Consider the following 27,914-nt stretch of genomic DNA (forward strand, 5'->3'; position numbering starts at 1 on the left):
GGATTGAATGATTGAGGTATGAAGGGCACCATGTTGTCCTCAAATGTGATATATATATATATATATATAATATATAATATTGTTGACCAGAATGATCAGTTACTAAGTAAAGTAACTATATGAATTGCGATAAAGGAGATAACCCTCCAAAGAGAATGGTTCGAATAAGAAAAATTGTCCAGGATGATCAACTACTAAATAAGGCTAGAGTATAAAGAAGATTTGGGATTTAAAAAGAGTTATTTAATTTATGAATTATAGTTTGGATCAAGTATTGATCTACTCTTATGAATATAATTAGTTTTGATATCTGCTCAAGTCCATAAAGGAAGCAAAAGAAGAAGAAGAAATTTGTAAGGTTTGATTTGTAGGGAAGCAGACCAGATAGTGGTTCTTTCCTACCTTACATTTGTGTATGATTGCTACATGTCTATTTTTGTCATGTGCTACTCCAAAGTATGAGAACATGTAATTTTTAATTCTTTGCATGAGTTATTAATTCACGTGCAATTGGAAGATATGGGGCCTTATGTGCCTTCATTTGCCTGGCCTTATGAGCCATTATTTGTACGAGCTTACATGCCATTACAAGTGTGACCTTATGAACTATTATTGACACAACCTTACGTGCCATTGTATGTCTAGCCTTATGTGTTGTTGATTACGCATTCAACTATTCAATCTATTTGTCATTGCATTTAAATGCTTTATGCATAGCTTGCAAGGTTATGTTTTGCATACTTTGTGCATTCTGCATATGTGTTTGATGGAAATTACTACTATGGGGGTTCTCCAAAATCTCACCCTCCTTTTCACGATGTACAGCAAGTGCAAGTAGCTCCAAGGGTAAGGACGTTGTAAGAGTTGAAAGTGGGCATGTATGAAGAGCAAGAATACCTGCTACTTACCTATGAAGTCAATTATTTTAGTAGTTAACTAACTAACTTATTTACATGTTTATAGGCAAGTAACCACTACTTGCTTGTGTATATACCATTTTGTATCCTCCATAAGGAGGTAAGCACTACCAGCATACAGGTAAGTGCCATTGACCGAGATGGCTAATGTATATACAAAGATATACCTTTGTATATAGCGTTATTATTAAATATGTGCACCTACATTATTAGTAGTACAGGCAGGGTTTAAATGTGAATCACTCGTAAGTTTTTAGTTAGTATATGATTTGAAAAAAGAACTTTACCTACTTTTTTTCTGGATAGAAACCTGACGTTTAGTGATTCATAGACCTTAAAATGACCCTATAAGAGTATTAGAAAGTTAGGGGTTGCAGTTCTGACTTCTAGCATCACTAATGATGGCTTTTGTCTTCCTCTTCCATGGTAGCCCATTTGTTGCAGTAGTTTGGAACTATGGTGGTAGCATTGTCTGTCTTAATGTGTAGCTAATTTTATTGTGCTTCTTGCAGATGGAGCAGCGACTGGAGTTCCAGAGCTATCATAGGGCGTTAATTTTGTTCAATTCATTTTCTGTTATCTAAATTTGGATTCTATAGTTGTAGATTGTTGTTTTTGTAATGTTAGAGACTAAGATTTGATTACCTTTGTTGAATTGAACAATTGTGATTGTGATTAGATTTTATAGGCTTGAATGGGATATATTCATATATCCCCTATTTGAGGTCATTGCTATTGTACTGTTTGGCATGTTAGTGTGGATGATACGGTTGAATTGAGCTTATTGTTGAGTGCTTTGGTTAAGCACTCTGTTCAATGTCTCGGTTGAGCATTATTTTTAAAGCGGAATGAGCTATTTGATTTAATCACAATTGCATACTATGTGGTTTTCAATAGTAATTTAAGAGGTGTTTATTTAACTACGGTAGTAGGAGTAATCACTAATTAAAATTCCTAGACTCAAACGATGTCTTGGGGTTTTTTTTATTAAGACTTAGTGTATTGTTTTAACTCCCAAAATCTTTTGAACAAGGAAGGTCACTAATCCTTCCCAAGGAGCATTCTTATCATACATTTTATCATTCCCATTCCTATTCTACCTTTGTGAAAGAAAATATAAAAAACAGTAGTTTATATTCTTAATTCATTGCTTCTTTAGTAGTTGCGAGAGTAAAATTAATTTTCAAAACCCAAAAACTTTTTCCTTATCAATTTATTATGTTGATGTTTAGTTAATTTATGGTTTCAAATAAAGGCTCCTCAAAGTAAAACAACATAAGTTTTGCACTATACTATGTTGCCTGGGTTTATTTTTTATTGGGAATCCAAGGCGTAGGACAAAGACTCTCATCATACATCAACTTTGAATCCCATAAACTATGGATCTTGCATCATGTCGAGGCTCAATTATTCATTAAGTATATGTTATAAAATTCATGTTTTTCAGTAAGTACAAATCTGAAAGTGCTTTTGAATAATTCGTACAGACACAAATCACTGTTGTTAAAATCACATTTGAGATGAAGCATTTAAACAAATCACATTACAACGAGAACTGTTTTTGATACAATTAAGTTTGAAAAATTAATCTTACCCAAACTTAGCTTACTGAAATCTAACAAGGAAAGAAATATCTTACACACTCAAAATTGAAACAACTATCTCGAATATTCTGAATGAAATGTTAAGTCATCTATTCTCTATTTCTTTACTTTTTTTTTTTTGGGGCTAAGCATATGTATTCTTTTATTGGAGGCGAAGCGCTGTTGTGAATGACACTTTTCTTAATGAGAATTTAAACCTTAGTTCATTATGTTGTAAAGGATTAACACATTTTGCTAGATCCAACCAATGTTGGTTCTATCTTCAGTTTCTAATACTGAGAGGAAGATTATTTGGCGTAGTGGATACATAATATTGAGGAACACGTGTTTTCAAGGAAAATTACTAGCACTCATATTACTTTTCTATTTCAACATTTGAACACACTATCGTTTTCATCATTATTTAACATCAATCCTCATTAAATCTGAAAATTTTCCAGCTTCAATAACAGTGCTTAAATCTGAAAATCTTTATTTGTGTTTGATCGGATAATATAAACTTTTTTGATGGCATCAAGATAGTATAAACTTAATTAATGATAGAATGTGCCACTAGAATATTCCTCCAAATTATTGTTCAGTTTGCATCAAGACAGCTATTAAATTTACGCGTTAGTTATGAACAGTTGCTTTGATGTTATTGAATATATACCTGTAGCTGACACTTCCATTTTCTAATTGTTACCAAAATTTCTTTAACATAAATTATTGAAGTGTTGGCGTTTGTTAATAAATGTTCAATTTGCCATCAAGATGTACTGAGAGTGACAATTTGGAACTTTTCAAAAATATGAATCATGTGTAGAGCAAGCCATTATTATTGCTTACGAAACCTATAGTTTATCTCAAAATGACAAGCACTAAACAGCTACACTACTTTTATATTATCATTCATAAGATTCGCACCCAAAAGATATTGAAGTAAAGGGTTGAAAACTTCAAAGAGGCGAAAGTCAGAGAATTCAAAAATCATTCTTCAGGTGAAGTCTTACCTATCTATAAAAGGCAAGATTGCAAGTGGTGGATGATAAGTATCCACACAGAAACACAAATAAAGAAACACATAAAGATAAGCATTGCCCAAAGATGGAGAATCCTAAGTGGACAAGATCATTGGGAGGATCTTCTAAACCCTCTCGACATTGATCTCCGAAGGTACATAATCCACTATGGAGAAAGAACACAAGCCACTTATGATACTTTCATCTCAGAAAAAGCTTCCAAGTTTGCAGGAGCAAGCAAGTACTCCAAAAGGAACTTGTTCACAAGGGTGGGTTTAGAGAATGGGAATCCCTTCAAGTATACTGTGACTAGGTATCTGTATGCAACATCACAAATCGCTGTTCCTGAAGCTTTTATAATACAATCATTGCCACCGGAATCTTGGAGCAGCGAATCAAACTGGATAGGGTATGTTGCTGTGGCCACAGATGAAGGCAAAGCTGTATTAGGAAGGAGAGATATTGTGATTGCTTGGAGAGGAACAATAGAAACGTTGGAGTGGATTAATGATTTCCAGTTTCTGTTGGTTCCTGCTCCTATAATTTTTGGTGGTTCTGGATTAACCGATCCTAGAGTGCATCAGGGTTGGTACTCTATGTACACTTCAGATAATCCTGAATCTCCGTACAACACGACGAGTGCAAGAGACCAGGTATTTGTTTTCTTTTCCCTTTTGGTAGTTAACTGCTCGTCGTGAGCCATATTAGATTCTAACTAATCCGAGGGTCAAACCTCCAAATGAGAGTAGCTTTCATAAGGGCATATTTTTTACACACATAGACTAGAACTCAAGTTGTGCTTAAGCTGAATCTCGTGATTTTATATTTTGAATTGTGAATTTTAATTTTAGTCTCAGTTTAAATTACCCTATCAATTGATTGAATTTCAAATTAAGATCCAATAAAGATAGCTCTGGTAAAGTTTATTGAAATTTAGTAAAATTCACTCAAATTCAACCCCTTCAAATTTATAAGATTATTCAAATTTGACAATTTCTTAGGTCTTAGACGTGCTGATGATACTTACTAATGCTTTATGTCCAGGTCCTGACTGAGATTAGAAGGCTTGTAGATCTATACAAGGATGAAGAAATCAGCATAACTGTAGTTGGACATAGTTTAGGAGGTGCACTTGCAACATTAAACGCAGTGGACATAGCTCAAAATGGCTATAACAAGCCAACGGACACATCAGACAAGGCATGTCTCGTCACAGCCTTTGTGTATGCGTGCCCAAGAGTTGGAGAGTCAAACTTCAATAGGATTTTCACTGGCTTGGAAGATCTAACGGCCTTAAGAATTAAGAATATTCTTGATATTGTTCCAAACTATCCCGCTTTGCCCTATCTAGATGTGGGTGAAGAACTGGTAATGAATACTCAGCAGTCACCATACTTGAAGAGTCCAGGGACAATCCTTACTTGGCATAGCTTGGAGTGTTACTTGCATGGCGTTGCAGGAACACATGGACTTGATGGAGAGTTTGAATTGATGGTGAATCGTGATATTGCGCTTGCGAACAAGCGTGTGGATGCTTTGAAAGATGAAAATCTTGTTCCTGTTTCATGGTGGGTTGAGAAGAACAAGGGAATGGTTCAACAATTAGATGGTTCGTGGGAGCTGATGGATCATGAGGAGGATGACTTCTAATGATTCGTCAAGGTTACTGTATAAAACGTGGCTTCTTGTGCTTCTGATGAGTGTTTCAATAAAATATCGACAATGCGTGTGGTTGTTGCTTCCAATTGTGGAATTTATTTATGTTCTAACCCAAACTACTGATTCCGCACGTGTTTTCGAATAAAGTATCTATGTTATGTGTCAGTGAGTTCATTGAATAAAGCATTGACTTTGTCTCTTTCCTTTGTACCTTTCATAAATAAGTTCCATGCTATGTACAGTTACTTTGAACCTGATCACCTATGTATTCATTTGCAGGCTCAATTTGTCATTAAATATTAGTATGTTATTAAATTCATGTTCTTCAAACAATTACATATCTAAAAATGCTTTTGAATAAATCATATACACACATAAATTAATTTTGTCGCAATCACATTTGACATAAAGCTTTTAAACATAACTCTTGTTACAACCAGAACAGTTGTTAATATAATCTAATTCGAAAAATCAGTTTTACCCAAACTTAGTTTTACTGAAATCCAACGATGAAACTGATATCTTACACGCTCAAACTTGAAATAACTATCTGATCTTAAGGGAAAACACAACAACGAAACAACATCTTAGACACCCAAATAGAAACTAAAACTCATTAATGGAATCATCATTCTTCAAGTTCAGGATCTGGCAAGAGCCAAGAACCATCAGGTTGTTGAACCAATCCTTTGTTTTGATCCACCCTCCAAGCCTCAGGAATATGATACTCATCCTTCAAAGCAGCCATGCTTTTGTTGACAAGTGCAATGTCTCTTTTAGCTTCTAATTTAAATCCTCCTTTGCTCCCTTGTGTTCCTGCAACTCCATGCCAGTAAACTTCCAAATTATGCCAACTCTTCAAATCACCTGGTTGTTTTAAGAAGTTTGATGCCTCAGTATCGATCTCTAACTCTTCTCCCACTTCTGCATAACCCAAGAAAGGATGCCTTGGAACAATATCATTTTTATTTGTAATACGTAACATACGAAGATCTTTTTGACTAGAGAAGAATTTTTGAAAGTCTCTTTCTCCTACACGAGGGCTTGCAAATACAAATGCTGTGACTGGACAAGCTTTATGAGATTCATCTTTTCGAATGTTGAAGTCATTAGCGACTATGTCAACTGCATTCAGTGTCGCAATTGCTGCACCTAAGCTATGGCCGGTAACTGTTATGCTTATTTCTTCATCTTTAAATTTATCCACAAGCCTTCTAATTTCAGTTAAAACCTGCATAATAAAATTAATACAATTAAAAAATTGTGTTTAAAAATAATAAAAATATGTTAGACAATATTTATGCATATTGTCATACATGCTAATTTTATAGGCGACCACACCAACATCACATTAAAAGTATTTTTGTCCTCATAAATCACAGAAATCACAAAATATACTAGATTAATTGTCCAACCGAACTAGTACAAGCTTGTATGATTAACCAAAACCACCAATAGAATTATTAAACATATATAACATTAAAGGAAAAACCAACCAAAAGATAAATAAAAATAAAAAATAATATAGTTTTGGGTTATTGGAATATGGGGAAAAAATGGGGTAAACTTGTTCCGGGGTGTTTTGAATCGGACATAGACATTGCTACTTTTTGATCCAAGGGTTGTTTGGATTTACGTTTGATAAGTGCTCATAGATACTTTCACATAAATTAAGACAAATTTTCTCACATACTTATCTCATATTCGATAAATTATTATTGAAAAGCTGTTTATAAATCATTTTAAAGAAAGCCCCAATCGGTTGAATTCACCAGTCCAGTTCAGTTTTAACATCTTTGCCATTATGGTTGGGGCAAAACAACAAGTTATGCTTCATCCATGCATATTATCATCTTTTTGCATCTTTTTCTCTCCCTCATGCATTAACAAAAACATATGTTACCTGGGTTCTCGCGCTTGCTTTATTGAAGACTGATTTCGAGTGGGTGGCTGTGTAAATAGAGTAAAATCCTCGATGTACTTTACAATCAGATCGATGAGGACCAAAAATGATTGGAGCATCATCCAATAGGAACTGAAAATCTTTGACCCATTCCACCATCTGCACAGTTCCTCTCCAAGCAATCACAATGTCTCTCCTCCCTAACACAGCTTTGCCTTCATCCGTGGCCACAGCAACGTATCCTATCCAATTTGATTCTTCAACGTCTTCTATTATAAGAAAATCCTTTTCCGAGGTTCCATAGAGGAACTTTGTCACCTCGTACTTGAAAGGATTTCCTTTTTCCAAACCAACCTTGGAAAAGAAATCTCTTTTCCCATAACGGCTCATTCCAACATACTTTGATGGTTCATCATCATTAAAAGCATCATAAGTAGCTTGAGCCATTTCTCCATAGTGTATTATGTACCTACGAAGATCAATATCAAGTGGGTCCAACAAATCCTTCCAATAATGTTCGCCACTAAGTTCCCTCCAGTTTGTTGCAATGCTTCCAGGTTTGACCATCTTCTTCTTGTCTTCTTCAAGATGATCAGCCACAGTGTTAGAATTCACGGTTTTGCTCTCACTGCTGCCCATCTTCTTCTTCTTCTTCTTATGAACTGCTTTATCAAACAATTGAAGTTCGTATGGGTGATGATGAAGATGGGTTAATTTGAATGCCTACTTATACTAGCAAATGATGACTCCGTCCGTTTCTGGCATGCTTAGTCTTCTTGAATTTGTTCAAACTTTGTTTCAAAAAGTATTTGGCTATGTTGATTCAGTCTTTTGTTTTAGAAAATGTATGTAATTGATATTAGTGTTGGAATGTTAGGTTTTAAATTCAATTTTCTTGGTCTATACGAAATTGATTGGACAACTAGAATTTTAGGCTTCTAAGTTTACCGTTTCTCAGTATTTGAAGCCGCCTATAGGTTGACTTTGCTTCGCAAATGAATGCTTGCTATCGAGCAATTTTTTTTGAATGATTGCTATCGAACAATTTAATGAGCATGATTGAGATTTTCGGGATTTAGCCATGATAATTTAAAACAATAATCAAGATAGTTTATAAAATTATTTTACATACTAAGAAATGGATAGAAATGGACGGGATAGGAAGTGGAGAGATTCCTTTCCTGAGATTTTCATACTTTAAAGCCTCAATTATTCAGACCGAGAAATGGATCACAGAAAATACGTGTACAAGATATTAAAAAAATGCATTGTACTCTTTTATACGTTGGCTGGGAAAAAATTAAGGAGACTTTTAAATTATGTTTGCGAATCCTGTATTAAACATTACTCTGGATGAAACATGAAGTCGTGAATCTTCATTAATACTTGAAAAAAAAATATTTTATTCAGCGTGGATATATATAATATCGTAAAGCATACGTGTCCAAGAAGTCCAAATATATCTTACAATGGTATTTGCTGCTTGAGGAAGAAGAAATTTTAAATTATGCTTGAAAACGGAGAGAAGGAAAACATTTCATTTCACTTCTTCGAAATGAACGATTTGTGTGTTGAGGAGTCTAGCTGAAGATAATTTTGTTTTATTATTGAAAACAGAGATATGTTAGTTAATCTTTGTTTTTTTTTTAAAAGCAAACCAAATTTCTGAAATTGATTGCGTATTTTAAAAAGCTCAATTATTATTCTGACCACAAAGAGAAAAAGAACTACTTAATTCATTATGGATAACGGAAGAAACGTGCACAAGATTTTTAAAAAAAAAATGGATTGTATTAATTTATGATAACATTATGGAAAAAAAAATTGGAAGCCGTACTGATAAAAAAATTTTATTCCGCCTAGACATATATATAATATTAGGGAACATGCGTGTCCAAGAAATCAAAATATATTTTAATCTTTGTTATACACTAATTGGGAAAGAAGAAATTTTAAGTTATGATTGAAAATAGATAGATGGGAAGCATTCCACTTCTTCAAAATGTATCAATTTATTGACAAATTAATTATATATTGAGAAAATGACATGTAAATTAAGAGGATAACATATTCTCTTCAATTTCTCAGCTTTGATCAATGAGTCTTCTTTGTCATGACCTTCCCTATATTTTTTAACGTTCATCAAAATTTTTGGTGCTAATAATTTTTTTTAATCATCAATTATCTCTCCCTATACTTTAATTTGTTGATTGATTAATCGCTGTAATCTTATTCCAACTTAACGCATGCAAGTTTAATTTTCACATCATCAAGTTCACGTACGTAACGTTCTATAACTAACACTCACCAAGCTTAATCAGTTGAAATTTCAAAGTAAAAGGGTTTAATTCATACGCAATAATGATCACTCGTGGGGTATATTTTATTAAGCAATTTGTATTCGGAATTTTTCAAACGAAACAATTTACTATGTTAAAAAGGCTCAATTGGTCTATTCGATCTATTTAATCTGATTTGAAAGATTAAACAATTAGCACGTGTGAGCATGTTCCAACAAAAAAATGAGCATAACATTATAATATTTTACATGTTGATCGGGAGAAGAGATTACTTGTATCTTATTGCAAACCAAATTATTAAGAAACTAGGAAGAAAAGTTGACACCGAAACAGACGCTAATCGCCCAAGAGAAAGGTAAATTAGATCTTCCATAACTCCCCATTTTTAGTATATTTAAAGAACATTTTGAGTATATTTGGAGAGGTATCAGTGCAATTTTGAATGAACTATAAGAGGTAATTAGAGAAATTAATTTCAAACATCATTTGGGGGGATTTTAAGGTAAATATAATAGATTTAAACTAAAATAAAAGTGGTTAAGTTCTGGGTTAAAATAATTTTAAACATTAAAAATATATTTCTTTCAGATGAGGACGACACCGTTTGAAAGCTGGAATATGACGAACTCGTCGTCCCCCCTCCATGCACAATGTTTTTGAATATGTTGAAATTTTACTTTAATAAGTATTTAGTTATTGATTCAGTCTTGTTTTTACGCAGTTGACAAGCAATTACACTGTTAGATTGGTTGTTATAAGTATTATAGGCTTGATTTCTCCTTGGATATGAATGGTTGTTATCGACCAATTTAATAAACATCATTCACTTTTTCATATGTTAAAGGCTCAATTAGTCTGACCGAAAAAGAATTCGGTATGGCGAGTTTAAATTTCAAATTACGTTTGCAAATACTATATTGAATATTCTGAATGAAAGTTTAATTAAGTCGTCTATTCTCAATTCTTTTTTTTTTTTTTTTGTACTAAGCATGGATATCTTTCTATTGGAGGATCAAATGTGAGTACCTCTCACGGCATAAATTTAAATTTTAATTCGTCAAGTTGTAAGAGACTAACTCCTTTCACTATACCTGTTATTGGTTCTGCCTTCAATTTTTGATATTGAAAGAAATTTTTTTTTCGGTGTAGTGGATATATAATATTGAGGAACATGCATGTCCAAGATATCAAAATATATTATAGAGCTAACAGTTCATGATTTGTTTCTAAGGATTAATTTTTGCTAGACAAGTAATTTTGATATATTCTAAGAGGTATTTTAGATAAAATGATATTAATTACCGTTAAGATTATGTAAGATGGCATGCATATTGAAATATGGGACTTTAATGCCTTGTATTAGGATTCGGAAGGAGCACATATGATGAAGGAATTTGTAAAGATAAAAATCACAACGGCAAATAGAAATTTAACAAATAGCTTATATAGTTTATGGATTCAGCTAGCTAGTTGAAAATTTAAATTATTAGTGCATAGATAAACAAAATAAAATATATAAAAAATGCACTGAGAAAGTTTCCCAATTATTTACTCATGATACAAATGTTTCCTTGCTCATCTCAAAATATATTAAGGTTTTCTATCTCAAATGAAAACCGATTGTAATAGATTTTTTTTTTAACCAGAGATTATAACAGATTCACTACCAAAATTTTATGATCAGATCTTCAAAAATCTTCGTAAAGAACATGATAATATGGATGATATATGAAAACAAAGGTGTTCAGAACTTGATTGTATTGGTATGTGAAGGGTACTGGGCAGCTCACAACACCCTTTCCTAATTAATATTTACCATAAGTTAATTGTACAGATTAAATTTAATATGGCCTAAAATATATTTTGATTACTCATATATTATTCTCATACAACAATAAATTGGACAAAGATGAAAGGAAAATAAGTAAGAAAAACATAAAAAGGAAAATTATATGTTTATATCGACCGATCGACTTGATCATAGAATAAAAATCTATAGCCTACATACACTGCAAAAAGAATCAAAGTTCATATATAGTTTGAGATAAAAATACATGATACTGGGTTGATGATTGCCTAAAAACCTTTTTGTGACAAGAAAACGATAGCAAAAATAATTTATCTTTTTTGCAGGCAAAACAGTTTTCTCAAATTAAGTTGTGTTTTATTTTGACCAAAAAAAAATTTATTCGTTATGGATAACGGAAAATACTTTTACAAAACATAAAAATGTATTGAAATCTATATATTAGTCATTATGTTTACTTTTTAAATTACGTTTGCAATTGCAAATCCTATTAAAAATTGCGGACGGAACATGAAGTTGTTAATCTACGCTTTCAGATACCGGAAAAAAACAATTTTTATTCGGCACAAGTGGATATAATATATTGAGGATCCAACGTGGAATTCTCATTCCCTGCTCATCGATCCAACGTGGAATCCTCATTCCCTGCTCATCGATTCGATGAGAGGGAATGCTCATCACGTTTCCTCTCTCTCTTTTTCTATTTTAAAAATTTTTATTAACTTTATTTTTATTTATTTTGGTTAACTTGTATCTAACACTATCAGTTTTTAATAAACTCTACATCATGAAGTATTTTCTCAATAACACCCAGTATCCTAAATTAATTATTTTTAATGAATTTATCATACTAAAATATTTTTCTAGTAGTAGCCGCCCAATATCCTTAATAATTAATAAACTTGAGACTAACACCTTGTAAGTATATTTTATGAAATTTAAACTTATATTTTTCTTTTTATGGATCGGAACGAGGCTACTGCCACCTGGGAGCAGCTTCTCTCCTTTTCTTTTTCTGTCCGCTGCCCCCACTCCCCACCCCCAAGCCTCCAATCTCCAATGCCTTGCTGACACGCTGCCTCTCTCCCTCGGTCCCTTTCTTCCTCTTAACACAAGTGTTTCGTCCATGTTCTAGGACAAAAAGACAAAACTGAAAAAATGGTATTTCTATTATTTTTATACAGGTTATTTTTGTAAGGAAATATTATTACCTTTATCTAATTTGAACTATCTGAATTGGTTTTGTATGATTGAGATTCTATAACAAATAAATTTTATATAAGCATTTTATTCTTAAAAATTTTTATTTTTCATTTTTTTTGGTAAAATCTTTTTCATTTGGTTTTGTTTTGACAACTTAGATGTTGTATAGCCAATATTTACATTAGCCATAACAGATTATGGGTAAAGCAAATAATATTTGTGGTTGACAAAAATTGATAAGAATTAGCCAATTAATTTTTAAAAAAAACAATAAAATCATTATTATGTTCATTTTAATCTGGACCATCCAAATTGATTTTGAATGGTCCAGATTCAATTTTATTTTCCTATATTTTAAATAAATTTTTATCTTAATATACAAATAATTTACAATAAAGATAATTTTATAAATAACAGATGTAAAACAAATTTATTATTGAAAAATATATTATTATATTTATCTTAGTTTAAACTATCAAAATTTTTTTGACTTCACTAAACCATCTAAATTAATTCTGAATGGTCCAAATTCAAAAGATAATAAGTAAATTTTATTTAATTATTTTATTTTTACTACGTTGTATTTTTCATCGGGTTTTGTTTTGGCGGCTTATATGTTTTGTAGTTGATATTTACATTAGTCATAACGGATTGAGGGTGTAGGAACTGATATTTATGATTGACAAAATTGATTAAGAATTAACCAATTATTTTTTTAAAACAATAAAATCAACTGTATAAAAATAATAGAAATACCTTTTTTCAGTTTTGTCTTTTTTGTCCTAAAACGTAGATGGAACACTTGTGTTAAGAGGAGGAAAGAGAGGGTGAGGGGCAGCGTGTCAGCAAGGCATTGGAGATCGGAGGCTGAGAAGGGCAAAAGAAGGCTGAGAAGAGATTGTGTTAATTAGTACATTAGTTGTGTTCTTTATTTTCATATTTAGAATAGTCTTATTTATTATAAGTAATTTTAAATATAATATTATCAAAACTAATTAGGAAAATCTCAAAACTCATTCACTTTATAAAAATTTAATAAGTTCTTAACTTCAGTTAAATATAGATTACATATTTTAATTAAGATACCAACATTTCAATAACACACGCAAACATTTAGAAAGAAAAACTTGTGATTAAAAATGAATGACATATCTTATGATTAGGAGTGAAAAATTTATTCTCTCTCAGTCTTATAAATAAAATCAGAGGGAATATAATATAGGTTGCGGCCATGTCCAGCGGAAGTAAACTAGGTTGGTAATCTGAGAACCAATTGGAGACAATGGCATATTAATTGGTACAGATTGAGATGGAAAAAATGTATATATTGATACGGACATAAAACAAATAAAAGATAAGGAGGGAGAAAAACATATATATAACATATACACACACACGATTCCGTTTCATTACTTGGTTCCAATCCCTTTAAAAACATTGCAATATAGTTTTTTCTAGTTACCACTAAACCGACATAACAAAAAGAGGGTTTCCGGGGTCACTCACAATACAAAGTTTCCTTTCTCATCTTAAAATATAGTTTTTTCCCTAAAATTTTATACCTCCTGATTATATTCTATTTGACAAGACGGACTAGATATGAAAAGTTGTTGGAAAAATCCTAACTTGAAAATTACTAAATTCTAAATCAGAATTTTTTTATATTTTAATAGGTTTAAATTATATTTTATTTATAAATAACCATATTATTTTTATAAAAATTTCTATTTAGAATTTAGTAATTTCTGTTTTTTTTTTGGTGGGATTTTCCTAAAGTTATTTAGAATTTAGTAAGTTCTTTCAGGTCAAACTGTATCCGTAACCTGAAAGAAAGTTTTCATAAGCGATTTCGACTCCTCTGAAGACAATGAATGCAGAGTCCATTTACCCAAATTAGGCGCCGAATGTATTACTATTCATAAAGAAAAATTACAGTACAGAATTTGGAGTTAGAAAGTGGCTTGGAAACTTATTTCTAAGGGGGTCCAAAGCAACATTAGAGACCTAAAAGAATTTTGTTTTTTATTTTTATGGACACATGCATTCTCTTATTAACAATAATATTATTTGAAATATTATTGAGTACTAAATATGGAAATCCACGAACTACAATAAACCAAAACAGTTACGATTGGTTCAATATGTTTAGGCTGCCAGCTTGCTATGGGAAGAAAGGAAAAGTGACCTGAGAATACTAAATTCAAAGAGTATAGATAAAGTAATAGAGGTTAGATCTAATAGAAGAAGTTAGTTCTCACAATATGGTGAATCAATGAATCCCAGTTGAGAGATGCATTCATGTTTAATGTTCGACAGTGTCTTGAACAAAATTACGATATTTGCTAGTGACATTTAAGATCAATTTATTACATGTGATTGCCGGATTATGTAGAGAAGAGTCTAGTTGATAAATTTAGGTCCTTAAACCTTAAATTTTCTTATTGTCGGATTATTGTAGATCCTAGCATGATAAAATGGAGTAGCAATAGATGTTAAAGATGGCGAAAATTCTTAAAAGGGCTCAAAGAGATCTCAATAGATCTCAAGGATGTTATCAACCCAGTAGAGCTAGTGAGCCAGAGTTACAATAATTAAAATAATGACTATCAATGGTTCTATGATTTTATACATGAAGATGCATTCATCGTTTCTCAATATTTGAACCATCTAATCTCTCTCTCTATATATATAGACACACACACACACAGTAAATGAGTTGACTGAATAGTATAAATTTGAATATTGTCAAATCCAAACAGTCATGACCTTTTAAATACTTCTCCGATCCTAAATATAAGACATATTTTATAGTGTAAATTACACTATAAAATGGGTCTTATATTTAAAATCGGAGGAGTATGATTTTTGATTCATAAGGTTTGAATACTGGATATTGTTCAAAAGGGAGCAATAAGGTGTTCATTAATATCTATTCAAAATTTAATTATAAGTAATCACAAAATAGAAAACTTTTGGCGATAAGGATTACAAAATTTTAAGTACAAAAAAGATCTTAATTGTAACTTCAATAACTTTGATATTGTAGATGAAAATTTTAACTTTGAAAATTGCATTCAAAACTTTTAACTATGAAAGCGAAGCTTGAAACATTATATATTTCAAATATTTAACTTTTGATTAGGATTTTTTTCCCCATGAAGTGAAACATTTTTGTCTATCCACATATATTTTAATTGAGAGTATCAAGGTTATACTTGTGATGAAACATAGTAGATTCCAATTATAATAAAGCCATAAATAGTTTGCTTTTTTCGCTCTTGTTTGCAACTTTACATCTTTGCGAGAGATGCCCAAGTTAATCTGATGATGACAACTCTTGGGCAATTGTAAAAACTAAAAAGGGTAAGAAAGGAGAGTAGAGCTTTCAAATAGCAATTCCTAAGAATTTAATGAAATAATGAATGAATACAAATATTTCTCCTATGTTCTTAATCTGAAGTCCCACTCAAAGAGAGAGGTTAAAAGAATCAAATTAACTGACATAACCGGAAAGAATAAAAGAATGAAACGATAGACCTCCAAGAAAACAAATTAGGAAGAACATGTTTATTAAAAATCATCATCGTCAGATTCTGATTCTGGTTCTTGCATCTTCCATGTACCATCCAGCTGCTGAACCAAACCCTTGTTTTGGTCAATCCTCCAAGCCTCAGGAATATGAAGCTCATCCTTCAGAGCACCCATGCCTTTGTTCACAAGTGCAATGTCCCTTTTTACCTCCAAATTAAATCCTCCTTTGCTCCCTTGTGTTCCTGCAACTCCATGCAAGTAAACCTCCAAATTATGCCAACTCTTCAAATCACCTGGTTGTTTCAAGAAGTTCGATTCGTCAGTATTGATCTCCAACTCTTCTCCCACTTCTGCATAACCCAAGAAAGGATGCCTCGGAACAATATCGTTTTTGTTACGGATTCGTAGTATCCGAAGATCCTTCTGACTTGCAGAAAACTCCTGAAAGTCTGAGTCTCCAACTCTAGGGCTGGCAAATACAATGGCTACGACAGGACAAGCTTTTTGAGGTTCATTTTCTGGGATGTTACATCCATTTTTGACTATGTCCACCGCATTTAGTGTTGCAAGTGCTGCGCCTAAACTGTGTCCAGTTACTGTTATGCTGATTTCCTCATCCTTATATTTGTTAACCAGTCTTCTAATCTCAGTCAAGACCTGCATAACAAGAGATTATCAATGTTAGCTATTTCCTTTCATGAATAACATATATAGATGAGTTAAAACAAATCTTCCATTTCTGTCACAATCACAACCTAAAACTTATGTATTATACCTGAGTTCTCGCACTGGTTTTGGTAAAGTTTGATTGTGAAGAGTTAGTTGCTGTGTAAACGGAGTAAAAGCCTCGGTGTACTTTACATTCAGAATCATCACCGAAAATGAATGGAGCATCGTCCAAAAGGAACTGAAGATCTTTGATCCATTCCACGGCCTGCTCAGTTCCTCTCCAGGCCACCACAATGTCCCTCCTCCCTAACACAGCTTTGCCCTCATCGGTGGCCACTGCGACGTATCCAATCCAATTTGATTCTTCGACATCGTCTAGAATATGAAAATCGATCTCTGAGGTTGCATAGAGGAACTTTGTCACCTTATACTGGAAAGGATTTCCTTTTTCTAAACCCACTTTGGAAAAGAAATCTCTTTTTCCGTAACGGCTTCTTCTTGCATACTCGGATGCTTTATCACAATTAAAAGCATCATAAGTAGCTTCAGCCATTTCTCCGTAGTGTATTATGTACCTACGGAGATTGAAATCAAGTGGGTCTAACAAATCCTTCCAATTATTTTGGCCGCTGAGCTCTCTCCAGTTTGTTGCGATGCTTCCAGGTCTGGCGATCTGCTTTTTCTCTTCCTCAAGTTGATCGGCCACCTTATGAGAACTCATGGTTTTGCTTGCAAAGCCACCCATCTTTTCCTTCTGCTCCTCCTTCTCTTACTTCTCCTTCTTCTTCTTCTTTCTGTTCGCCTTTCTTTGAAATAAAATGTTTTATGAACTCAATGAGGTTGATTTATGATGAGGAAGCCTGAGGTAGCGTGCTTATATGCTTGAAAAACCTGACCTCGTCCTTCGCTTGCATGGTCAAAGTCGTTGAAACTTCATTTGAAAAGTAGTCGCCTTCTGACCAAATCATGCTTACTGAGTCCGTCGTTCCTTTGCATTCGCATAGGGTAGCTTCGTACGAAGGGAAACTAGCGGTTGACTATTACGTACTTTGGTTTTATGACATGCGATGAATAGCATATTCATTCGTGTTGAGAGTCTACCTGGAATCAGTTTCAATACTCATCAGATCAGAATCAGTTTCATCAGATCAGAATCAGTTTCGGTGCATTCTAAGGTTATCAGATCTGCTGTTTATATCTTATTTGGATGGTCTAGATTTAAAATATTTAATTATTTATTTTTAAAGAGAAAAAATTATTTTTTGAAAAAATAATAGTTAAGAAATTATTCCTATTTTAGATTATAAACATATTCAAATAATTATTTTAAATAAATAAAAATACAAAAATAAAATCTATACCATCCAAATGAGACATGGACGGTACAGATTTGATTAGCTTATGATGCTTATCAAAATTACCCACACTAGTTCCTATCAGATTTAGATCATTCATATCTTATTTAGATGATTTGGATTTTATTTTTTATTTTTATTTATTCAAAATAATTATTTTAATGTGTGTAGGATCTAAAATAGAGATAATCTCTTAACTATCATTCTTTCAAAAAAATATTTTTTATTTAAAAATAATTAATTAAAAATTTTAAACCTGAACTGTTTAAATCAGATATAGACAATTCAGATTTGATGAGCTTATAGTGCTCATTGGAAAAATAAGCACTGGAACAGGTTCCGTCTACCCTTCACATGATTGACTATTATGTACTTATGTTTATTTTCGTTTTTGAATTCGTCAAACGATAAAACTTTTCTCTGATGATTACGCGATTTTTCTAAGAAATGGATTGTGATTGATGTGGCAGTATTAGACTGTTTGGTTTTATACTCTGTGGTGATCCGGGCAAGATTCCCGGCTAGTTGGACTGTTTGGTCAGTATTACATTAATGCAAAACGGTACTGCCAACTTATTTGACAATTCAAATTAAACGTGTTTAGTGCACCGACGTTGGTGTTTTCGCTGACAAATTTAATTATTTTTATATATTTTAATATTTTTTATGTGAGTTTTATCAACTTAATTAATTGTTTTGTCTTAATTGATTGTTAATTGATTTAATGTGTTTTATTTTAAATTATCATTTTATAGGGGTAAAATTGTCATATTTTAGTTTAATTGTGACTAATTGATTTTTGAGGACAATTAATGCTACTTTATCCTTAAATTTTGAGTGCAAGTTTTTGGAAGGCTTAAAAAAAAAGAAAATAAAAGAAAATAAATTAAGTAAATAAATAAATAATAGAAGAAAAAAATAATAATAAAAAGATGTTTTGCTCCCCCCAACCTAATATACTACTCCTCCGGTCCTTAATATAAGACCCATTTAACTAATTTGATTAGATTAAGGAAGTTAAGTAAGTTAGTTGATTATAAGAAAAGTGGCACATTTTTCCTAAAATACCATAGTCATCTTTCTTAATACCCCTCATTTCTCTTATACTTAATTATGGTTGAAGGAGTATCCATAGGGGTAATTTAGAGAAAATTGATAAATATGAGAAATAAGTCTTATATTTAGGACCAAAACTAACTCAAGAATTGGATCCTATATTAAGGACCGGAGGAGTATAATTTAATCATCTTCATCTTGGAGCGAACGACCTGGAGGCGGCGAGAAAGTAAAAGAAACAAGGAGAGACGCGAGCAGAGGGACACACGCTGAACGAGCTGGAGGCGGCGAGAAACGAGTGAGCACTATTCATCATCATCTCCATTGCCACCGTCAACTGCATCTTCTTCCTCTCCACGTTGCGCAACAGAACCAGAGGAGTGGCGGCGAACAGAGACAGAACGGTGGAGTTTTACTAATGCAGGGGCTTAGCTAAATCCTTCAATTCTCTAGTACAGTATTTATGAGTTGAACTTGGAGCTTCAAATGGGAGTTTCAGCTCTTCCAATTTTTATTTTTTTTAGGTCCCGTTTGATACGAATCATTGAAAATGAGGGATTAGAATTAGGATTGCAATTGAAAAAAAATTATTAAAATAGTACTTAGCATGAGTAATTGTTTGTTATATGGGATTAGGAAAACCCATAAAGGTGGGATTGGGGAATACCACTTCCCCTCATGGTATTCTCTAATCCCACATATATGGCCTTGGCTAATCCCATATATCAAACAATCTCTTATACTAAACACTCTCTTAGTGGATTTTTTTAATTGTAATCTCAATCTCAATCTCTCATTTTCAATGCTTCTTACCAAACGCAACCTTATTGTAATTGTGATTTCTAGGTCTTAGACTGAATTTTATAATGTTTGAATATGCTGTGATAATTTATATTTGTATTGAGATTGGCTGTAGCTGCTGGAATCTTTGATTAACATTTAACATTATGCTATAATCAGCTTTAATTTCTTTACATTGTACTAGGTCAGACTATGTTTTGAAATTATTGTGAATATTCAGTGGTAATTCAAGGTGGCTTGGTTATTGGACTAAAAATGTTAATTGTTTTTCCTTGATTCTTTTTGGCTAATTGTGCTAAAACAGTTTAATTGTGAGTAATTAATATGCAAGGTGGTTTGGTGTTGATTATTCTAATTAAACCGAGTCTAAGGGGTGGCCCTTAGAGTCTTTTGAATGTAGCTAACTCCCAAATTACTTGAAGTAATGATAGCCTAAATCATTGTGCTAGAGGACTACTTTTCCATTTGCTGTCACTTGTTAATTCTCTTTGTTTATTTCATTCATATCCATTTTATAAACTAAAAATCCAAAAATTATTTACTTATTTTGCATCCTTTTAAATTTTGCCAATTAATTAGTTAAAAAGAAAATCAATTCCTTTCCAACTCAATTTTTTTGTTTTTGATACTTAGTTGCTTAGAATTCCAAATAAAGGCTCTCAAAGTGAAACGACCTGAGTTTTGCATTATATTGCATTGTTTGGATTTATTTTTGATTGGGAACCCCAAGGTGAACGATAAAGGCTCTCATCATTCGGTCTCAATTGTTTTCATCAACGAAATTATTTGTGCCTAATTTAACCATATTTTTTAATCAACAAGTTAATGTGACTACATTTTGTGAGAAAAAGAAAGATGAAAGGGAGAAGAATGTCCTCGCGGTTTTCCATAACTCAACCTATAAACCTTGCGAGCCACGTTTCTGGCTTACTGTTATTATAAAGGATAAGCATTTCCCAGGTTGTTAAAGAATAGAAAGTTATAAAACATTTTCAAGCATGAATGAAATAACAACTCTCAAAATGAAATATCACACTGATCGCTCCTCAAGTGCACGGAGTCGACGTAATATAAATCCTAAAATATTCTAGGGGTTGTACCCATGAAGAGGTTGTATATTTACTAATATTGATACTTAATAATTTAAAAAAAACAGTAAACCAAATTATTTCAAGAGAATGAATTAAAACTAAAAGAAAAAAAAAGCAAAAAACAATTGATTATGAGAAGAAACCAATCACTTAAAAGGTTAGGGTTTAAGATTTACCCTATAGGCACGTAGTTTATGTCATTTAACTTGATTTTAATTCAATAGGCACGTAGTTTATGTCATTTAACTTGATTTGCGAGAGATGCCCAAGTTTATCTGATGATGACAACTCTTAGACAATTGTAAAAACTAAAAAGGGTAAGAAAGGAGAGTAGAGCTTTCAAATAGCAATTCCTAAGAATTTAATGAAATAATGAATGAATACAAATATTTCTCCTATGTTCTTAATCTAAAGTCCCCCTTAAAAGAATCAAATTAACTGACATAACCGGAAAGAATAAAAGAATGAAACAATGAAACGATAGACATCCAATAAAACAAATTAGGAAGAACATGTTTATTAAAACTCATCATCGTCAGATTCTGATTCTGGTTCTTGCATCTTCCATGTTCCATCCAGCTGCTGAACCAAACCCTTGTTTTGGTCAATCCTCCAAGCCTCAGGAATATGAAGCTCATCCTTCAGAGCACCCATGCCTTTGTTCACAAGTGCAATGTCCCTTTTTACCTCCAAATTAAATCCTCCTTTGCTCCCTTGTGTTCCTGCAACTCCATGCAAGTAAACCTCCAAATTATGCCAACACTTCAAATCACCTGGTTGTTTTAAGAAGTTCGATTCGTCAGTATCGATCTCCAACTCTTCTCCCACTTCTGCATAACCCAAGAAAGGATGCCTCGGAACAATATCGTTTTTGTTACGGATTCGTAGTATCCGAAGATCCTTTTGACTTGCAGAAAACTCCTGGAAGTCTGAGTCTCCAACTCTAGGGCTGGCAAATACAATGGCTACGACAGGACAAGCTTTTTGAGGTTCATTTTCTGGGATGTTACATCCATTTTTGACTATGTCCACCGCATTTAGTGTTGCAAGTGCTGCGCCTAAACTGTGTCCAGTTACTGTTATGCTGATTTCCTCATCCTTATATTTGTTAACCAGTCTTCTAATCTCAGTCAAGGCCTGCATAACAAGAGATGATGAATATTAGCCATTTCCTTTCATGAATAACATATATAGATGAGTTAAAATAACAAATCTTCCATTTCTGTCACAATCACAACCTAAAACTTATGTATTATACCTGAGTTCTCGCACTGGTTTTGGTAAAGTTTGATTGTGAAGAGTTAGTTGCTGTGTAAACGGAGTAAAAGCCTCTGTGCACTTTACATTCAGAATCATCACCGAAAATGAATGGAGCATCGTCCAAAAGGAACTGAAGATCTTTGATCCATTCCACGGCCTGCTCAGTTCCTCTCCAGGCCACCACAATGTCCCTCCTCCCTAACACAGCTTTGCCCTCATCGGTGGCCACTGCGACGTATCCAATCCAATTTGATTCTTCGACATCGTCTAGAATATGAAAATCGATCTCTGAGGTTGCATAGAGGAACTTCGTCACCTTATACTTGAAAGGATTTCCTTTTTCTAAACCCACTTTGGAAAAGAAATCTCTTTTTCCGTAACGGCTTCTTCTTGCATACTCGGATGCTTTATCACAGTTAAAAGCATCATAAGTAGCTTCAGCCATTTCTCCGTAGTGTATTATGTACCTACGGAGATTGAAATCAAGTGGGTCTAACAAATCCTTCCAATTATTTTGGCCGCTAAGATCTCTCCAGTTTGTTGCGATGCTTCCAGGTCTGGCGATCTGCTTTTTCTCTTCCTCAAGTTGATCGGCCACCTTATGAGAACTCATGGTTTTGCTTGCAAAGCCACCCATCTTTTCCTTCTGCTCCTCCTTCTCTTTCTTCTTCTTCTTCTTCTTTTTGTTCGCCTTTCTTTGAAATAAAATGTTTTATGAACTCAATGAGGTTGATTTATGATGAAGAAGCCTGATCTAGCGTGCTTATATGCTTGAAAAACCTGACCTCGTCCTTCGCTTGCATGGTCAAAGTCGTTGAAACTTCATTTGAAAAGTAGTCGCCTTCTGACCAAATCATGCTTACTGAGTCCGTCGTTCCTTTGCATTCGCATAGGGTAGCTTCGTACGAAGGGAAACTAGCAGGTGACTATTACGTACTTTGGTTTTATGACATGCGATGAATAGCATATTCATTCGTGTTGAGAGAGTCTACTTGGAACTAGTTTCAACGCTCAGAACCAATTTTGGTACTTATGATCTTGATGAACATCTTAAGCTTATTAGATCTAAACCGTTTATATCTCATTTGCATGATCTGGATTTAAAATATTTAATTATTTATTTTTAAAGAGAAAAAACTATTTTTAAAAAAAATGATAGTTAAAGAAATTATTCCTATTTTAGATTATATACATATTAAAATAATTATTTTACATAAATAAAAATACAAAAATAAAATCTATACCATCGAAATGAAACATGGCCAGTACAGATCTGATGAACTTATAATGCTCATCAAAGTGATGAGCACCGACACTAGTTCCTATCAGATTTAGATCATCCGTATCTTATTTGGATGATTTGGATTTGATTTTTTATTTTTATTTATTCAAAATAATTATTTTAATATGTGTAGAATCTAAAATAGAGATAATCTCTTAACTATTATTTTTTCAAAAAATATTTTTTCATTTAAAAATAATTAATTAAAAATTTTAAATCTTAACTATTTAAATCAGATATAGACAATCCAGATCTAATGAGCTTATAGTGCTTATTAAAAAAAAAAAAGCACTGGAACTGGTTCGTCTACCCTTCACATGGTTGACTATTATGTACTTAGGTTTATTTTCGTTTTTGAATTCGTCAAACGATAAAACTTTTCTCTGATGATTACGCGATTTTTCTAAGAAATGGATTATGATTGATGTGGCAGTATTAGACTATTTGGTTTTATATTCCGTGGTGGCCAGGGCAAGATTCCCGGCTAGTTGGACTGTTTGGTTTTATATTCTGTCAGTATTACATTGATGCAAAATGGTACTGCCAACGTAGTTGACAATTCAAATTAAACGTGTTTAGTGCTTGTGAGAAAAAGAAAGATGAAAGGGAGAAGAATGTCCTCGCGGTTTTCCATAACTCAACCTATAAACCTTGCGAGCCACGTTTCTAGCTTACTGTTATTATAAAGGATAAGCATTTCCCAAGTTGTTAAAGAATAGAACGTTATAAAACATTTTCAAGCATGAATGAAATAACAACTCTCAAAATGAAATATCACACTGATCGCTCCGCAAGTGCGCGGAATCGACGCAATATAAATCCTAAAATATTCTAGGGGTTGTACCCATAAAGAGGTTGTATATTTACTAATATTGATACTTAAAAATTAAAAAAAAACAGTAAACCAAATTATTTGAAGAGAATGAATTAAAACTAAAAGGGAAAAAAAGCAAAAAACAATTGATTATGAGAAGAAACCAATCATTTAAAAGGTTGGGGTTTAAAATTTACCCTGTAGGTAGATAATTTCTGTCATTTAACTTGACTTTTATTCAATTATAGTGACAACTATTCTTAAAATGTTCTAATATTCTCCCGAATTATTAGTCCCTTTTTAATTAGCGCTGCATTCATTCTCGTGACACCCAAACAATTAATTAAACCATGAAGCTATAAAATTATCCTTAGCTGAAATATTTATGCTTACATCTCTAGATTTAGGTTCTCTCTTCACTTCCCAGTCCATGAAAATTACCCATAAATTTGATTTAATGGTGATCAATCATAAAATCAACATAAAGAAGGAGGGAAGAAGATATAACTAGAAAAATTAAAATACATTCATAAAAACAAATTCATAAAAGAGTCAAAACAACAAATTTATAAAAGAGTCAAAACAAAACAAAAGAAACTAGCCTTCTCAGTAGGTTACATTCCTATCCCAACTGGGAATTTAGAAACACATAAAGAAATTTATAAATATCACCGTTCTAAAATTCTCAACCATGATAAACAATCACAAGAAATTAAAGAAATTAAGAAAAGAAATTGACTCATCCTCAACACTCTAAAAACTTCTTGCTCTTGATAGCTTCAAATTGTGATTAGATGCCCTAGAGCGACTCTTTGGACCTCTATTTATATCTAAAGTTTCTCTCCTCTAGTAGAACTCTTAAAATATAAATACAAATGTTATATTTGCTTATTTATTGTTGGCTCGTTTGACGATTAAAACCCTACTTGCTTCGCGAAAATATTGCGTTCAAGGCCCCAAATCTATATCTCAAGCCATCCATCATCCGCCACGTGTCTACTTCTTGTGATTAGCGACAATCACAGTAAAAGCCCCAGATCTATCCACTACTATATTTTCGAGATAATTGCAGCTGACAACCCCATCCTTTAAAATCTCTTATTTTACTCCTTTGGTCATTAATATAGGACTTAATTGTTAAGTTAGTTTTGGTCCTAAATATAAGACTCATTTATCATATTTATTAGTTTTTTCTAAATTACACCTATGGATATTCTTTTACTATAATCAAGTAAAAGAGGGAGAGGGGATATTAAGAAAGAGGATTATGATATTTTAGAAAAAATACGTCATATTTCTTATAATTAACTAACTTACCTACTTTAATCTAATTATATTAGTTAAATAGGTCTTATATTAAGGATCAGAGGAGTATTTTATATTTTCTGCAAAACAAGGAAAGATGTGAGGAGATGTTGTTGAGAGATAAATTTATATCTTTATATTTAATTTAGAAAGAGAATATATAAAATAAATTAAATAGATATTAAATATCTATAAATTCAGTGTAATATCACCTAAAATCTATAGTTATTTGATTATAAAATTACACTTATCACATATTGAGTTCTATGTTTATAAAAACTACTATTATTAATTAGTATTGGAGAGGAGGACCAACAGGAGGAGGATGTCTTTTAACCTAGAACTAGTTTTAGTGTTCACTGTAGTAATAAGAGCTATGATGCTTATCGAATTTTAACCATAAAAATTTAATATGGACCACTGAGACTTAATATTAAATATTTTTATTTTCTTGAGAATTTTTTTATTTAGTAGGTACATAATCTAAAATAAATATAATATCTTAACTATAAGGTTTTTAAGAAATATTTTTATTTAATAATTACTACTTAAAAATTTTAAATCTAGACTATTAAAACAGTATTTGAATAATTTGGGTTTTACTGCAAGGATGAGCATCATAATACTTATCACTATGATGAGTACCTAAGCTAGTTCCCTCTCAACCCTTTCTCAGCCTTTTCTTTATTTGGTTTTAGAAGTAAAAATTATTAAAAAAAAAAAACAGGGGTAGGCTGAATGCACAATAAAAGGAGAAAAGGATTAGGAATAGAACTAAAATTTAATTTGATTAAATATCTAATATAAAACATAAATTAAATATATTATTCATACATTATAAATAACATAGCTCATTCCAAATACACCTAGTGATGGAATATGGGGAAACGATGCAACAATATTTATTTAATATTTTAATTGTTTTCATTTTTAGGATTATTCCTGAATTATTATTTTTATCTTTTATTTATTATTTTCATGATATTAGTTTTTATTATTACTATTTATTAATTGCTAGGATTTACGATTATGTTTGGTATGCAGGTTTAAATTTTAATGGATCGGGAATGGGACTGGTAGGGAGACTAGGATTGACATTGGGGTTAGGAATGAAGCTTTAAAATTGTGTTTGGTGTGAAGTAATACTTCGAGGGATTGATTTTATTAATTTTGTTTTATAAATAATTATTAATTAAGAAAGACTAAAATACCCTCCTCTCTCTTGACTCCAAACTTCAAAACCATTTGCGATGTTCTAAGCTTCACCCGCCTTCACCCTTCTCTTTCACAGATGCAATCTTTTGAAGCATCACCCACCTTCGTCCTCCACCTTCACAAATCCTAAGACTCCACCTTTAGTTGAGGATGGTGATTTCTCTTGACCTGGTTGTGGCAATCCGCGAAGACGGTCCACCTTCTATTTGACTGCTTCAAGCTCATGATTTTCTACAAACATGGTCTATGATTCCTAGTTTTGTTTCCTATTTCTTGTTGGTTTGCGAATTCTGGTTTTATATTCTCCTTTTTCATTTTTCTTTGTTGGTGTTGTTCCTCTTTGCTTCTCTCTCACTAAAGGGAAGACCACTTTTTGTCTGTTACAATAGCTTCAAAGACATCACCACTCTCCAGATTTGATTCAAAGATTGAAGATGAAGAGGTCGGAGGAAGGACGTCACGTATCAGTGGAAGACATCATTGGTAGGGAAGGACGGAGATAAGAGTGACGGTAAGGAAAGGGCAGGAGTGAAGGGTAATTTTGTCCAAAAAATATCACTCCTAAGATTGATTTTCCAATACCAAGGGGTTGGGCAGTATTGAGCAATCCCATGAAAGGTGGGATTGTGTAGTCCCAGGATTACTAATATCCTACTACCAAACGTAACGAAATAAGCAATCCTATAACCAATACCAATACCAACCCCCTCCAATGTCTCGTACCAAACAGGCCCTACGGTTACGGTAGATTTTTGGATATTGATTGAAATATTGAATTACCTAGATCATAGTTTCTCTCTTGGTTCTCCTTCTCCATCTCTCCCCCTTCTTTTCTTGATCTCTTCTCATTTTTCTCTTCTGATCTTTATCTATTCCCTTTCTTCTTCTTTGTTTTACTCTGTTATATAAGATGTTTCTTTCCTTGTTTTACATTTATAAGCAGGTGATATCAAGGAGAGTTTGCTCAAAACAAAAATAAAAAAGATGATATTAAGCAGAGCAAAGATCCCCCATCTTATCCGCTATTTTCTTTCATTTTCTGCCGCCTGACAAATTGTTAGTAATTCTACTTTTTGTAATTTAAATGTTATTCTCCATAATTTTATCTGTAAAGGTGGAATTATTTACCAAGTACATACCC

At 32.5% G+C, this 27,914-nt stretch overlaps 4 protein-coding genes across 4 annotated transcripts; 1 reads left to right on the forward strand and 3 right to left on the reverse strand.

Annotated features, from left to right (window-relative positions):
* The first annotated feature begins 3,545 nt into the window (after positions 1-3,545).
* LOC114743501 (phospholipase A1-IIgamma-like) lies at positions 3,546-5,172 on the forward strand. The gene is made up of 2 exons (XM_028931713.1): positions 3,546-4,175; positions 4,567-5,172. Exons 1-2 carry the CDS (start codon positions 3,546-3,548, stop codon positions 5,170-5,172), a joined length of 1,236 nt encoding a protein of 411 aa, XP_028787546.1.
* A 484-nt stretch (positions 5,173-5,656) lies between these two features.
* On the reverse strand, positions 5,657-7,742 carry LOC114743519 (phospholipase A1-IIgamma-like). Its single transcript, XM_028931725.1, has 2 exons — positions 7,085-7,742; positions 5,657-6,412 (listed from the first exon to the last, which is right to left on the reverse strand). Exons 1-2 carry the CDS (start codon positions 7,721-7,723, stop codon positions 5,810-5,812), a joined length of 1,242 nt encoding a protein of 413 aa, XP_028787558.1. The 5' UTR covers positions 7,724-7,742; the 3' UTR covers positions 5,657-5,809.
* An 8,222-nt stretch (positions 7,743-15,964) lies between these two features.
* Positions 15,965-17,339, reverse strand: LOC114743502 (phospholipase A1-IIgamma-like). The gene is made up of 2 exons (XM_028931714.1): positions 16,701-17,339; positions 15,965-16,582 (listed from the first exon to the last, which is right to left on the reverse strand). The coding sequence occupies exons 1-2, from the start codon at positions 17,337-17,339 to the stop codon at positions 15,965-15,967; spliced, it is 1,257 nt and encodes a 418-aa protein (XP_028787547.1).
* A 4,077-nt stretch (positions 17,340-21,416) lies between these two features.
* On the reverse strand, positions 21,417-23,014 carry LOC114743503 (phospholipase A1-IIgamma-like). Its single transcript, XM_028931715.1, has 3 exons — positions 22,938-23,014; positions 22,156-22,852; positions 21,417-22,034 (listed from the first exon to the last, which is right to left on the reverse strand). The coding sequence occupies exons 1-3, from the start codon at positions 23,012-23,014 to the stop codon at positions 21,417-21,419; spliced, it is 1,392 nt and encodes a 463-aa protein (XP_028787548.1).
* Positions 23,015-27,914: the final 4,900 nt, after the last annotated feature.

This window comes from Neltuma alba, unplaced genomic scaffold (genome assembly GCF_004799145.2).
Source record: "Neltuma alba isolate B1F8T4 unplaced genomic scaffold, ASM479914v2 tig00004040_pilon, whole genome shotgun sequence".
In the NCBI taxonomy this organism is placed as follows: domain Eukaryota; kingdom Viridiplantae; phylum Streptophyta; class Magnoliopsida; order Fabales; family Fabaceae; genus Neltuma; species Neltuma alba.

Excerpts from the sequence above, each read along its gene's own strand:
- LOC114743503 (XM_028931715.1), bottom strand. The coding sequence starts at position 23,014 with ATGATTTGGTCAGAAGGCGACTACTTTTCAAATGAAGTTTCAACGACT. Across the intron at positions 22,853-22,937 it reads CAAGCGAAGGACGAGGTCAG|AAAGGCGAACAAAAAGAAGA; the intron begins GTTTTTCAAGCA and ends TTTATTTCAAAG. Across the intron at positions 22,035-22,155 it reads AAACCAGTGCGAGAACTCAG|GCCTTGACTGAGATTAGAAG; the intron begins GTATAATACATA and ends CTTGTTATGCAG.
- LOC114743519 (XM_028931725.1), bottom strand. The coding sequence starts at position 7,723 with ATGGGCAGCAGTGAGAGCAAAACCGTGAATTCTAACACTGTGGCTGAT. Across the intron at positions 6,413-7,084 it reads AAGCAAGCGCGAGAACCCAG|GTTTTAACTGAAATTAGAAG; the intron begins GTAACATATGTT and ends TTTATTATGCAG.
- LOC114743501 (XM_028931713.1), top strand. The coding sequence starts at position 3,546 with ATGATAAGTATCCACACAGAAACACAAATAAAGAAACACATAAAGATA. Across the intron at positions 4,176-4,566 it reads CGACGAGTGCAAGAGACCAG|GTCCTGACTGAGATTAGAAG; the intron begins GTATTTGTTTTC and ends CTTTATGTCCAG.
- LOC114743502 (XM_028931714.1), bottom strand. The coding sequence starts at position 17,339 with ATGGGTGGCTTTGCAAGCAAAACCATGAGTTCTCATAAGGTGGCCGAT. Across the intron at positions 16,583-16,700 it reads AAACCAGTGCGAGAACTCAG|GTCTTGACTGAGATTAGAAG; the intron begins GTATAATACATA and ends CTTGTTATGCAG.